The sequence below is a fragment of the Tauraco erythrolophus genome, chromosome 17 (assembly GCF_009769465.1).
Source record: "Tauraco erythrolophus isolate bTauEry1 chromosome 17, bTauEry1.pri, whole genome shotgun sequence".
Classification (NCBI taxonomy): Eukaryota; Metazoa; Chordata; class Aves; order Musophagiformes; family Musophagidae; genus Tauraco; species Tauraco erythrolophus.
In genome coordinates, this window is record NC_141481.1 from 18,537,052 (window position 1) to 18,551,164 (window position 14,113).

A 14,113-nucleotide genomic window follows, 5' to 3' on the forward strand; every position below is an offset into this window, starting at 1 on the left:
GGGCTGCTATGGGTCACCAGTGGGGGTGCTTTAGGTGACAACTGGGGCTGCTTGGGGTCATGAATGGGGCTGTTCTGGGTGGTCGCTGTGGGGGTTCGCGGCCGCCCCCTCTTGCTGATGCCAGCGGTGCTCAGCCTGCCTCACCCAGACACGCCGCCGTTTCCTTCTGCCCCCTCTAATTACACTGTCTGAATCACCCACGTCAAGGCTGTCGCCCTTCACCTCCTGCCTGGCTACCATGCCCCATGCCATGACTGGGAGGACCACCCCAGCCGCAGCACCCCGAGTCCTGCGCGCCCACCCAGCCCCGCCGCGATGCCCCGGCGCTGCCGTGCCTCCCCAGCCGCTCTCTGCCGCGTCGGCACAGGGGCGGCTATGCCGGCCCCACCCTGCCGCCCCGTGGGTTTTTGGTTTCCCAATGTAGGAAGGAGCCCAGAGCTGTGCCAAAACCCCCCCAGGGGTGTTCGACTCATCCTGCTTTGCCGGCACCTCCGTTGGGAATAAAGCCGTCCGTCCTGCTGCCGGCAGGGCAGAGGTGCTGCGCGCTTAGCACGGTAAGGACAGATCCGGGCTCGACACCTTCAGCCGCGAACTGGGAGGGACTGGGATGAGCTGGTATAATCTGGGATGAGGAGTCACTTCCTTACTCTGACTGTGCGGGCTGTGATCGAGTTTAAGGATGCAAAGAAGCCCGGGGTGCCGGCGGTGGCAGCCAAGTCTGGTGGGTGATGGAAACATCCTGGCAGGAAGCAGAGCTGGGCGATCCCAGGGCTGGCAGAGGCACTGCCAGGTGGATTCACCACGGCGGGATGGAGTTTAGCTTTCCCTGGGACCGGCAAGCCAGCAGACAGCCTGTGCTGGCTCCGTGGGCTGCTCCGGGCTGTGCCCACTACGGCACACTGTTGCACTCCAGGACTCAGGAAGGACTTACATGGATTTTTTTTCTCTGTCCTCAAATCCAAAGCAGTTTTCCAAGTTCGGCTCCTGTTGCTGCATCCCTGCAGCTCAGCATCCCATCTGGCAGGATGGGGACCACAGTGCTGGCACTGTTCCTGCTGGCTGTGGCTTTCCCGTGCCTGGCCACCGCCACGCTGCGCGTTGGTGCCTTCAACATCCAGGCATTCGGAGACACCAAGATGTCCAACGAGGAAGTGGCAGGCGTCATCGTCAGTGTGAGTGCATCCGGGGACGGGCTCTGCACTGGGGCAGACCCAAAATTTGGCTCCTGTGCCAGGGTCAGGTGGGGACGTGGCCATGGATAGCATGGCACCCCAGTGCCGGGGATACCTTGGGTGGATGAAGGCTCGGTGGGGACCGAGGTGGGATGTCAGGGACACCCTGCAGTCGCTCCGAGCCTTCTGTGGGGACATCTGACCCAATGTCGAGGGATATGTGGGTCCCTGTGGTGTGGTACCCATTGGGAGACAGGTGGGAGAGGAGAGGGTGGTCCCGAGCCAGCACCAGGCTCCCTCTCGCCATCGCCATCCCTCTTGCCCCCGCAGAGCCTGCGCCGCTACGACGTGGTGCTGGTGCAGGAGGTACGCGACTCCGACCTCAGCGCCGTCACGCAGCTCATGGAGCAGCTCAACAGGTTAAAAAGAAAAAGCCATCAGGAATAATCTAGGGAGGGGAAGGGGGACACGAGCAGCACTAAACCCCTCCTAAAGCTGCAATCCCACTGGAGCACGCAGGGTAGAAAGGAATCGCAGCTCTGGCAAGCTCCATCTCCAAAATCCCACAGGACAGGGCAGAGGCGAGATGGGGATGAAGGGGGCAGTGGCAGGCAGTCCCCCACACCCTGAGACCCTGCGAGTGGCAGGGGGACCCCAGGATGGACCCAGCAGCAGATGATGCTCTGAAGCCAGCGGCTCAGGCACCCCAGGAGGAAAAGGTGCTGCTAGGGTGGGCTAAAAGCACCTAAAACTGTGCCAGTGGGATGCTGACCCCATTCTGGGTGAGGGCAGGGGCCTCGTTGAAAGGCGGCGAGTGCTCTCGAGCGGGTACGCCCAGCCCGTGTCCTCACCCCTTTGGTGTCCCCTCCAGCACGGCCACAAAGCAGCTGGGGCAGGGAGGGTGACGCCAGGCTCCGTGGGGCCCCAGGCTGCTCATTAACCTAATTTACCTTTGCTGCAAACGAAGGCGGGGAGCGTCCCGGTAGAGAAAGGGGTGGCAGGAGCCGCCCGCGTCCTGCCTGCGGCCGGCTGTGCCCGAGGAGCCACCCTGGGGTGATGGGGACAGCGAGGTGGCTCGGAGCCACTACATCCCATGTCATCCCACGGCCGGGGCACGGTGGCCCATGGGGACAGAAGAGCAGGACTAGCTGGTGCCAACAGCCCCTGGCCATGCAGAGGCCACCCCAGGATGGTACCAGCCATGTCACTGGTGCCAGCCGTGTCACCATCCTGCTTTTGCATCTCTGCAGCATGTCCATGTCCCCGTACGACTACGAGATCAGTGGCCCCTTGGGACGGGACAACTACAAGGAGATGTACCTCTTCATCTACAGGTAATGGGACTGGGCATGCTGCCGCCTGTCCCGTAGCACCCCGGGGCCACCAACACCATGGAGGGGACACAGGGGCCATGCCAAGCCCCAGGGTCACCATCCCTTTGGTCCCACAGGCCAGACGTCGTGTCCGTGATGGACACCTACCAATATGAGGACCCCCAGGACGTCTTCAGCCGGGAGCCATTCATCCTGAGGGTCTCAGCACCCCGCACCAGTATGTTGGGGGGCAAGTGGTCCTGGGTGGTGGCATGGGTTGGCTGCAGGGCTGACATCCCTCTCCCCTGACAGAGGTGGAGGAGTTTGTGCTGGTACCGCTCCACTCAGCCCCGCAAGATGCCGTTGCCGAGATCGATGCGCTCTACGATGTCTACCTGGCCATCGTCAACAAGTGGGGGACTGATGTGAGTGCCACCAGCACCAGGGGTGGCACCGAGGGTGGGCAATGAGCCCCAAGGACCGTTCAACTCACACAGGGTCCCCACTCCGAGGCGAATGTGGCTGGTGGAAGGGTGGTGGGGTGGGGACCCTGGTCCTGCCCATCCCCTGCCACAGGGGATGCCCTGGCACCCAGGACTGACCTGAAGCGGGTTCTCGCCCCCGTGGTGGGGCTAGTGTCAGGGGCAGCCCTGTTCCCTAGCCCCCACGAAGCCCCCTCATCTCCCCACCACAGAACATCATGTTCCTGGGGGACTTCAATGCCGATTGTGCCTACGTCCAGCCCAGCGACTGGTCGGCCATCCGCCTGCGCACCAGCGATGTCTTCAAGTGGCTGATCCCGGACAGCACCGACACCACCGTGGGGAAGTCAGACTGTGCCTACGACAGGTGAGCAGCACCGCAGCACCGCCGTTCCCCTCCCTGGCACCCCAGGACCCCCCTGTCCGTCCCGCACCACCAGCAGCTGAGCGCAGTGGCAGGAGCGGGACCCACCACCTGCATCTCCCTGGCAGGATCGTGGTGTGCGGCGCCAAGCTGAAGAGAAGCATTGTGCCAAATTCAGCTGCCATCTACAATTTCCAGCGCGCTTTCCAGCTGGAGCAGGAGGAGGTGAGCTGGACTCGCAAACCCGGGGCTCAAACAGGCACCAAAGCTGAGCTGCCCCGGGCAGTGCTGGCTGCGGGGCTGCCAACATCTGTTCGGGATTAGGCAGCCCGGTGCACCCACGTACCTGCTGCTCTTAAGCATCAATCAGCTCAAAAATGGAGTTGAAGCAGCTCCAGCAGCAGCCCGAGCTGGCTCTGGCCGTGCCACGTGCGCCCGTGTCCGGAGCCTGTCTGCTGGGGTGCCGGCACAACCCCCTGCGTAAGGACACAGCAGCCTCCAGCCAGCTAACGGGGAGCTCGGGGTGACAAGGGATCCATGGGTGGAAACAGAAGGGGGGATTTGGGGTCATTTCTTGTCCCTGTGGGGAAGAGATGAGACACACGGGGTTTTTCATAGTCTTTCACGGGCAGGATCCCACGGCATGAGGAAAACAAAGCCTATCTCCAACCACCTGTAGCTGGCACAGAGCTCACAAGGGAGACATGAGGGTCTCAGAGGGCAGGCGTCCCTCTGCGAGCGCCCGCCCCAGGCCACACCTGGGCATCTCTCCACGAGTGGTGCCAAAACTGGAGCCCTGCGTGCTGAGGCTCTCGGGCTTGGGAACATCACGTCCCCCTCCAGCAGAGAGAAGGTTCTGGCAGGGTGATCACAGCCACCTCGCTGGCCCCATCAGCATGGTGAGGGGCTCCCCAAACCCCTGCGTTACACCTCCCCACCTCTCGCCCTCCTCCAGGCCCTGGCAGTCAGCGACCACTACCCAGTCGAGGTGAAGCTGACGGCTTGAGCTCCTCCTGCGGCCACAGACCACGATCCAGCTCCAGCTCCCACCACCAACCCCTGTTGGGTACAGCTCCAGCTCCCACCACAACACCCCGATGGGGTGCTCTAGGCAGTCCCATCCACGAGCTCTGGGTGGGCTGCTCCGGGTCCCAGTCTGGAGAAGGGTCACAGCCGGCTGCTGGCCACATCCAGATCCCCCAGCCCACGTGGCTCACAGCAGAGCTCCCCCAGCCCACCACGAACCAGAGCCCAGGGACAGGCCACCAGCCAGGAAGTGGTGACCACAGACAGGCTGGGGAATGATGCATCCATGTCCTACCTCATCAAAGACTTTATTGACAAACCTCATTTCGCAATTAGCTGTTGGACAGGAAGGAGGATATTCAAGGACCGGTGGGCTCGGGCCACAGCGGTGTCAAGACCCCCTCCCTGTCCATTCCTTGCGGGAGCTGAGCAAGCAGCTCTCCCTGCTCTCAGGAAAGGCAGCGGTGGCGTCAGGCACTCTATGGGGACTAAGGGGAAGGGGTAGTTGGGGCAGCCACAGGAGCAGGCTGCACATCACCGATTGCTGACAGTGCAGACAGCTCCACTGTGAAAGTCTACAGCTACTGCAGCATTTCGGAGGGTCACTCGAGCCCCTGGGACCAGGCTCCAGGCAGCTGGTTCCTCAGCTCTTCTTCTTCAGCATCTCCATGTACATGCGAAGGGACTTCTGGATGGACTCTTTTGAAATGAAGCTGATGAAGTTCTGAACATCTTCCTCCCGGTGAGCTACCAGGCGGTCCAACACCGCCTTCCTCATCATGGACTTGGTGAGCTGACGGGCATAGTCTGTGCAGAGGAGAGAGAGGATGGGGAATGCGCACAGTCCTCAGCGCCGACCAGCTCTCAGCCACTGCCACCATGTGCAGGTCCCTCCGAAGGGAAGGTGCCACACACCAAAGGGCTCTTTAAACCAGCAGGGAAAGGTGTAAGGAAAACCTACCAGCTGGAAGCTGAACTGGACAAATTCTCATACAATAAATTATGATCTGTACCGCTCAGTGGGGAAATGACTGACCTACTGGGACAGATGACAAAAAGTTGTGCACTTCCTTCTCTTTGTGCTCTCCAGAGCCGACTCCAGTACACACCACCGGGCTCAGGACAGCAGTAACACAACAAAATTCTCCGCTATTTGGAACTGCTCCAGCTCTAAGCTCCCCCAACCCAACCCCTTCGACCTCTGGCAAGGCAGTCTGCTTGTGCCAAACACGCTGTACGAAACCCAGCAGCGCTGTCCCCTCGAGCTCATCCCGACAGCAGGCTCCAGGTGCCATTCCACACGAATACGTGGATGCTGCCGGAGCAGCACTGGCTGGTGGAGCTGACCGAGGCCTTGAGCACACGTCTGCTCACACACACACATAGAGCCACGTGCAGCAATGCAGCAGCACATCTGTTGCACAGATGTTGCATACACGCTCTCACTTGCTTCAACTGTGACGGTGAAATGATGATCAACCTCTCCATGCACTGGGAACCGCGAATCGCTCCAGCCTCTGTGTGCTACAGACACCTTCACCCGGACAGACTCCTCCTGGCTCTGATTTAGGGCTCTGGAGGAGGATCTGCTTGGTGCCTCCTGAAGTCAGGAGAGAGCAGAGATGTGCTCCCCACTCTCGGAGGTGGATGGTTTCACTCTAAGGCCAGGACAGCAGGAGAGAGAGCTGTTCAGGGACCCTCTGCCAAGGCTGGCACACAATGTGACATCCCATCCATTTCTGCCCAGTTTCAATCCAGTTTCTACAGAAAGAGCAGCTGAAGGCTGATATGTAGTTGCACCTCCATGCAGTGCTCAGGCAGTGGTATGGGATGGGACAGCTCAGGTCTAGCCCTGCCTGGTGGAGAGCCGTCTCCCAGCCCAGGAACCACGTGCTGCCAGTCACGGAGCCGCCCAAACACACGTGTGATGTCTGCGCCTGCTGTCTGTCCTCACGCCCCCACCGCCATCCCCAGCTCAGCAAAGTGCCGACAGTTGATCCAGACCACGAAGGCGGACTGGCAGCCACCCAGGCACTCTCGCCCAGCCTGTTCCCTCAACTCCACGGCAGCTTTCCTGGGTGACACGTTCACTGACAGACACAGATTCAGTTTATATCTGGAGCTCCGGCACCTCCAGGCTGACTCAGCAGGGCTGGCAGGGTGAGCCGAGCTGGAGCCACGTGCCCTGCACACCCAGCACAGCGTCCTCCTGCGCAGGGGCACCGGTAAGCACGTCTCTGTTAGCCCAAGGCTGCCTGGACCACTGTGCTGAGCTCTCCCACCTCCCAGCCCCGGTACCTGTCCTTCCCATCCAGACCAGATCCCCTCTTCCCCAGCCGCAGGTGCTGCCCTTACCAGGAAGGGCCAGCCACTGTGCCATAACAGCCGCAGCCTTCTCCTGGAGCTTCTCCTCCGGCACCAGCTCGTCCACAAGGCCAAACTTGTGGGCCTCAGGTGCGGGGTGGAGGGCACCCAGCTGGAGGGAGCGTTCAGCAACTCGGTGTCCCACGACGTTCACAAATGTGTCCTTAAACCTAGAAGAGATGGGAGGAAAAATAATGGTCAGGGAAGAAACGCCCAGCAGCAACTGCACTCAGACACCAAAGCTAAGAGCACACTTGGCCCCACTCCCCAGGTCTCTAAACAGCAGCCATGGGCTCAGCCACGCTGCGCAAAGTCAGGCGAGCAGAGCCATTTTTGGTACTACCCCAACAGAGTTCACCCCCTCTCCACAAGAGCTGCTCTGTTCACCCTCAGCACCCAGGTCCCAGCTGTGCCCGCTTGCTGTGACGTGAACGCTCCTTTCCAATAACACATTTACATGTTCTTAGGGCAACGAAGGGTCCATGCCTTAATATATTAGTGCCCCTACACTTCCAGAGATCTCCATAGCTATGGGATTTTGCAGGTGCACAGCCTGTACCCACAGAAAAACGTATTCCCAGACAGCCTGACCAGGGAGATCTCCCAGTACTAGCTTTGGAGTCAACTGCAGAGTCAGAACTGAGATCCTCACTGGTGAAGGATGTGAGAATATTCTGCAGCTTGAAAGCTTTTCAGATACCTGCAGGATAGGACAGAGAAATGAGATGCTGTGTCCTGCAGCTGCAACTACCTGATCACTGACCCGTAAAACTACATCTCGGCCATCAAACTGATTAATAAACTCCTTCAAGACAAATTCTTTTGAGAGACCTACACGTGACACCAGAAGTGAGAGGCACTGGCCTACCAGAAGGGAGCCACAATGCCCAGCTTGGTTTCGTTCAGGCCGATGCTGAATTTGGGGTTCTCCGCCATGATCCTGTAGTCACATGACAAGGCAAGGAGACAGCCTCCTGCTGGGCTGGACCCCTGGCAAAGAGAAAGGAGGAGTGAGTCTGGGTCATGGTTACAACCATCCCTGCGCCTCCAGCCTCAGTTTCCTCGAGAGCAGGGGAGACACAGAGTGACAGAGCTGCCAAGGGCAGAGCAGATGTCCCCCCAGGCCTTTGGCCACCTGATTCAAAGCAGCCACTAAAGAAGACTTCTGATATGTTTATCAGAGTTTATCCTTTTATTTTTCAATGCTCTTTGTTTCTTGCACTTTCCAGTATGGAAATCTGGTGAATTGATCCATGTCACTCGGGTTGCAAACCCTGCAGAGGAGATCTGCTACGGCATTTTCTTGTAACCCTTCATGAGTTTTTAACCCTTCTTGAGTTTGTAACCCTAAAGGCCACATAAATAGTTCTGTCCAGGGACTGTGTAACACCTTCTGTCTATAAAACTTCGACTTGAGGTTGTCTTTGCCACGACTCAGTGCTTGCCTAGCCCTGCACAGGATGCCTGCGGGAAGTTGCCAAGAGACACAGTGCCTTCAAAGACAGTCTATGGATAGACAGAGAACTGTGAGCTGCCAAAGCGGCATTGCACTGAAAAACGAAAACCAGACACCGAGCAGGTAACAGCACATCTACGGACACCGAGATTCAGGCAGCACTTCCCTCCAGGCAAAGTGGAGGAGCAAAACTTGGTGAAAAAAAGGCTTATGACAAACTGCACTGCCCAGGGTCCGAAGCATCACCGCTCACAGGGTGGAGGACAAGTACTTGTTGCCCTGCGTGGCTGCCTCCCATCTCCTCCCCTCTGCTGAAGCAGTGCCATGGCCAAGCAAGTGACCCTGGACAACTCCTACAAGTCTCATCAGCAAGAAAGTGGCCGGTGGGCACGTGACAGGTGTCCTTTGGACTCCTACGCCAACTGCTCAGCTTCTCCAGCAGTTGTCTGCCATCGATGCCCCTCTGGGCTTTACCACTGGCCTACAGCCCTCCTCCTGGTCCTCCAGCCTGGAGGACAGACTCCCAGCCGAGTTCTCGGGGCAGGGTATGGCTCTTGCTGCACAAAACACTGCCAAGGGCACTCCAGTTCTCACTGGCAGGACACGAGTGCCGTGCAAGCTCTCTACCACAGCCGAAATGCTGCTACACTCCAGCAGTGCCTGCAGCTTTCACGGAGCCTGCAACATCCCACACTTCCATACCTTCCCACGCCCCAACGCACTGAGCTGACAGATCTGTACTTTGCCCAGACATCCCAACAAATACATCCCTGTGTTTGTTTCAGCACTGAGAAGCCTGATTTTTCGGCTCTCCCTGCCCACGCAGTGCAAACAAGCCGCAGCGAGGGACAGACCACGCAGGAAAGGCAGATCAAAAGGACGTACGTTGACTGCAGCGACTGTCACCATGTTGGAGCCGTACAGGCGGAGCCACGCCTCCTGCACGGCTCTCCAGAACTCAGCGTAGTGCTCCGTGCTCTTCCCGCACATCTCAGTGATGTCCAGGCCAGAGGAGAAGACTTTGGGAACAGCCTGGAATCAGGAAAATACAAACGTCACTGAGTCACTGCTCAGGGATGACCCTTTACCCCTCCAACAAGCTTGGCCGGCAGCCTAAGGAAAGGGAAAGCGATAGTTAAATATGACATAAACCAGGGTCTTTGGAGTTCTGAAACAACCTCCCCAACGCTCCCACAGCCTGGATCATCCCATCACCATGGCCTGCAGGGCTGAGGCTCTGCTTATAGCACCATTTCTCATTATCAGGGTCCCTGTGCAGGTCCATCAGCCACACAGCACAAAACCTGTCCTGTCCCATTCCCAGGCACCACCTCGTACCCACGTTACATCCGAAAATAAACACCGGCTTCCCCTAACAGCTCCCTCCAGGCAGCTCAAGAGATTTCAAGAGATGTGTCAGGTTTGCAGTTAAGCAGCTTTGATTTTAATACTCGGTTGTTATTCTTCCGCTAGAAAAGGGCAGGGAAGAAAGCGCACAGCCCTTCCAAGAATCCCCTCCCCTCCTTCCGGAGCCGATCCAAGCTGCCTCCTGGCCCTCCTGTGCCTGTGACCAGGGAGCCAAGAGACCAAACACGAGCAGGGGCATGGCACCTGTGCCTGCCAAATTGCCCCGCAGCTCACACTCTGAACTCAGGACAACACGTACAGATGTGAAGATCACGCCTCGGCAGGCCCGGTCGTTCTCCAGCTTCTCCAGGCTTATACTAAACTCGGTGAGGAAGTCAAGGCTGAGGCTGTTGACTGGAGGGCTCTTGAACTTCATCGTGGCCACACCTGTGCCATGATAAACACAGAGACGTTGGCAGTTCCCTTCTCTCTGGGCTCACTAGGTAACGTTGAGCCTCTAGCTTCTATCACAGCAAACAACTCGTGCCCAGGAGACCACACACACATTTCTGGGCCAGCCTGGCCAGCACTGCAGGAAGGGCTCTGAGCCCTTGTCCCCTCCCAGATGGCACCACTCTACCCCAAAAGGTCCTCACAGAGTGCTTAGTCTGCGTGCTGCAGCCGTGCCCAGGCTGGGGACAGCATGAGGACGTGCCCAGGGGCCTGGCAGCCAAAGCAGGCTCTGGGAAGCCTCAAGAAGAGGCACCCTTTGTTCGGTGTGGGGACGTGGCCCTGTGACGGCTATTCCTGGCAGCCAGGACACAGAAATCCCCAGCAGCTTCTCCCTGAAGGAGCACTTGCCACGCTACCAGGTCCCCAAAGCAGGGACCCCACAGAGGGCACAGGGCATGAGGTCTGCCCACTGTGACGGCTAGGGTTTGCCTGTGGCACCTCAAGTGCCTGTGACCAGGGAGACTCCTGTTCCCAAGTGCAGCTGAAGCTGGAACACCTGGGGCTCTGGTGGTTTCCCATGCCCAAGGCCACACGTGCCATGACCTGTGGGTTGAGGGTGACACCGCAGAGGTGCCACTTGCCGTACCTGAGCTCTCGTCCAGCTCCACCAGGATCTTGTTATTGCTGAAGGCACGACACGGGGCGAGCAGGAGGCCGGGGGGCTGCAGGGTGCTGGGGGGCTGCTGGGCGGCTCTGCCCCATGCCAGCGGCTGGTGGCAGAGGGGCAGCACACCTGGGGGGACAGAAGCAGGTAAGGCCGGGCAGGGCACAGCCTCCGTGGGTGTGGGGTGTGCTCCCCAAAACTGCTCTGCACGGACGGGGTGGGGACACGGGGGACACCCTGACCCACCGAGGGAGGACACGGGGCACCCTGACCACGGCGGGGGGACACGAGGAGGGGCCGTGGGGACTCCCCCGCTCGCGGCGGGGGGCACGGGGCCACGCTGACGCCCAGCGGAGGGACACGGAGGGACGCGGGGCCACCCCGCCCGCGGGATCGGGCGCACCTGACCGAGCGATCCGGCGGGCGAGCATCGACGCCGCCGCCATCTTCCGCCGCCGGGACAAGGGTACGGCCGCGCGCCACCGCCCCGCCCTGTCCGGCAGGACACGCCCCCAGCGGCCAGGGCGCCCCGGTGAAGCCCCGCCCCCAACCCCGAAACCCCGCCCACGGCCCGGAAGCCCCGCCCACAGGCGGCCCTGCGGCGCGCGCGTGCTGCCGCCCCGCGGTGGCCCCGCGCCCCGGACGGCCCGCACCGGGCCGCGCCGCCGGTACCGCCTGCCCTGCCCGCACTGTCCGGTCCTGCCTGCCCGCCCTGCCCGTGCTGCCCGGTCCTGCCTGCACTGCCCTGCCTGCCCACCCTGCCCTGTCCTGCCTGCTCCCTCTACCCTGTACCAGTGTGTTAGTCTGAGACTCCCCACCCCACTGCCCCCCGGAGCTGTCCCATATGGCTGGGCTCACCAGGGACACAGATCTGTGGTCGCCCCCACGCCTCCCCCTCCCTGCAGCTCAGCACCCGCTGCCCGGCCCCTGCACCGTGAGCGCCGGGGAACTCCCGGGCCAGGGCCAACCACCCCCGCAGGCTGGGAGCCCTGGTGCCGGCGGCTGCTGGGGCGAGCCAGCGCGGCTGTGGATCTCATCATGCCGAGGGGCACCGCGGCGGCCAGGGCTGGCCCTGCCGTGCAGGCAGAAAGCATCCGGCAGCGGCATGGCAGGGACGGCGCTGCCCCTCTGCCTGCTTGTCGCTGCCGCCCTGCTTGGTGGCCTGACCCAGGCACCGAGGCCAACGGCACGTCCCGGCCCCCCGCTCCTGCGGCTGTGGCGGCTGGAGGAGCAGGTGGGTGTCCAGGGAGGGGGCGCAGCCCAGAGGGGCACTTGGTGTTGTGGGCCAGGCTGAGGGTTGGCAGCACCGCAGAGACCTGGCATGGGGATGTGTGTTCACCCACCTCACTCTGCTCCCTTGCAGCTTCGCCGGCTCCGGGAGGTGACGCTGAGCCATCTCCAGAACATCGCCAGGAACTACAACATCTCCTACAACATCGATGGACGCTTCCGGGCGCTGGCAGAGCAAGCAGAGGCAGCTGCCGCTGCCCGGGCTGCCCTGGGCACCGAGCTGGCTCGCCTGGCCACTGCCGGCCGGCGGCTGCGCCGCAGGCTGAAGCAGCTGGAGGGGACAGTGGGTGCCCTGAGCCTGCCACACTGCCCACACCCCCACCCGCTGGGTGCACTGGTGGAGGCTGACACTAAGCTGCACGGCCTGCCAGATGCTGCCTGGAGCCAGGGCAGCCAGCTGGAGCAGGAGCCACAGGGCCGGGTGGCCCTCAGCAGCCCCAGCCCTTGGCCCCTGAAGGCAAGGCAGTGGCAGCGCGAGGAATGGCACTGGCTGCCGGCCAATGCCAGGCCTGGTGGAGCACCTGGGGAGGACGCAGAGAACCCTCATGATGCAGCACCAGGAGCCCAAGCCATGGCACCAGCACTCCCCACGGTGACTGCAGTCCCCCAGGAGCAGCCTTCGGACACCCAGCAGCCAGGAGAGGGTAGGTACGGGCCCCCTGCCCTGGTGCCCACCTCCCCAGCCTGCCGCACGGGTGTCACCCTGCACTTCTCCAACACCTCTGCGGACCACGTGGCCATCCTGGGGCCAGGGCCACGCTGGGGGCTGCGGGCAATGTCACTCTGCACCTGGCTGGCCACCCCAGCCCCCTACCTCGGTGCCCTCCTCTCCTACACCATGGAGGACACTGGCAGCGAGCTGGCTGTGCATGGCCGCGGTGGAGACCTCCCCGGTTCTGCCCGCTTTGTCATCGGGGACAGGGAGTTTCGGGAGCTCCCAGTGATACCGCTCCTAGACGGCAAGTGGCACCACCTCTGCCTCATCTGGTCCTCCAGCCAGGGCCAGTACCGCTTCTATGTGGACAGGCGGCTGCTGGCTGCTGGCTCTGGCTTCCGGCAGGGCTATGAAATTCCTGCTGGTGGCTTGCTGGTGCTGGGCCGGGAGCAAGACCACCCCAGTGGGGGCTTTGGCACCATGGAAGCCTTTGTGGGTCACCTGGCTGGCTTGGCCCTCTGGAGCCGGGCTCTCCTGCCTGGGGAGGTGGCCAGCATGGCGACCGGCCGGGGGCTACCCCATGGCCCCCTCCTCACGCTGGCTGATGCCTCCCTGAAGGGCGGGGTGCGGAGGGTGGCGTGCCCCTGCCTCTGGCACTGCCTGTGACGAGCCCGACAGTAGGAATTGTACCAGCTCCCAGTAGTCACAGCTGGCTCATGGTGCCAATGCCGGCACGAGCTGCGTGCTCCCCGGGGTGATGGGACACCAAGTGGAGAGGGCGTCTCAGGACCGGGACCACCAGAGGTGGGGAAAAGGAAAACAGGTTTTGGCAGCCAGTATGGCAGAGGTGGGACCCAGTCCTGGGGCCTGTCCCAAAGCCAGGAGGTCATCAGCTCCTGTCCCCAGAGGGTGCACAGCCTCGTTGTTCCTATTAAAATGCTCTGGGCAGAAAGGAAACTAATTTATTTCTGGTCTCGCTCTTAACCATAACGCTCGGTGCCACATGCAGCCGGGCGGGAGCTGCCCGCGGGGTCACGCGCGGGTGACCCCTGCCCGTCTCCTGCCGCTGAGTCACACCGGGGGGGAAGTTGCCGCACGGAAAAGCCCATGACCAGGCGTGAGCCAGCGGTGCCGGAGCAGGTGCCCCCTGTCCCGGGTGCCCCGCGCCGGGGGGCTCCTCGGGCAGTGCCGAGCTTCGAGCCGAGCTGTGCCGCTGCGGGGGGATCGGGCGAAGCGCACGGAACGCTTCCAAACGGCTGCCCGGTGAACTCCACTCGGAGAGCAGGAGCGGCGCCGGCTCTGGCTGCGCCCCGAGCCCCGCGTTCCCCGCGGGCGGGGACGGGCTCTGGCCCCTTCCGTGGGGAAGGGGCGCGGGGGAGACCTGCGAGCGGGACTACAACTCCCATGGTGCAGCGGGGCGGGGCGGCCCTCGCCGGCCGCCGTAGCGCTCACGTGAGGGCGGCGGCCCGGCGGTCACATGACCGGCCAGTGAGGCAGGGGCCGGCGGAGGTGCGTGCTGCCGCCGCC

General features: G+C 61.8%; 3 protein-coding genes across 3 annotated transcripts; 2 read left to right on the forward strand and 1 right to left on the reverse strand.

Annotated features, from left to right (window-relative positions):
- Positions 1 to 1,025: 1,025 nt before the first annotated feature.
- Positions 1,026 to 4,337, forward strand: LOC104375341 (deoxyribonuclease 1 like 2). The gene is made up of 8 exons (XM_086622038.1): positions 1,026 to 1,172; positions 1,503 to 1,591; positions 2,423 to 2,506; positions 2,623 to 2,723; positions 2,798 to 2,910; positions 3,180 to 3,334; positions 3,460 to 3,556; positions 4,287 to 4,337. The coding sequence occupies exons 1-8, from the start codon at positions 1,026 to 1,028 to the stop codon at positions 4,335 to 4,337; spliced, it is 837 nt and encodes a 278-aa protein (XP_086478164.1).
- A 326-nt stretch (positions 4,338 to 4,663) lies between these two features.
- ECI1 (enoyl-CoA delta isomerase 1) lies at positions 4,664 to 11,087 on the reverse strand. The gene is made up of 7 exons (XM_086622345.1): positions 11,045 to 11,087; positions 10,624 to 10,770; positions 9,844 to 9,971; positions 9,063 to 9,209; positions 7,590 to 7,711; positions 6,713 to 6,891; positions 4,664 to 5,164 (listed from the first exon to the last, which is right to left on the reverse strand). The coding sequence occupies exons 1-7, from the start codon at positions 11,085 to 11,087 to the stop codon at positions 5,001 to 5,003; spliced, it is 930 nt and encodes a 309-aa protein (XP_086478471.1). The 3' UTR covers positions 4,664 to 5,000.
- A 398-nt stretch (positions 11,088 to 11,485) lies between these two features.
- PTX4 (pentraxin 4) lies at positions 11,486 to 13,252 on the forward strand. Its single transcript, XM_086622523.1, has 2 exons — positions 11,486 to 11,875; positions 12,005 to 13,252. Exons 1-2 carry the CDS (start codon positions 11,486 to 11,488, stop codon positions 13,250 to 13,252), a joined length of 1,638 nt encoding a protein of 545 aa, XP_086478649.1.
- The last annotated feature ends 861 nt before the right edge of the window (positions 13,253 to 14,113 follow it).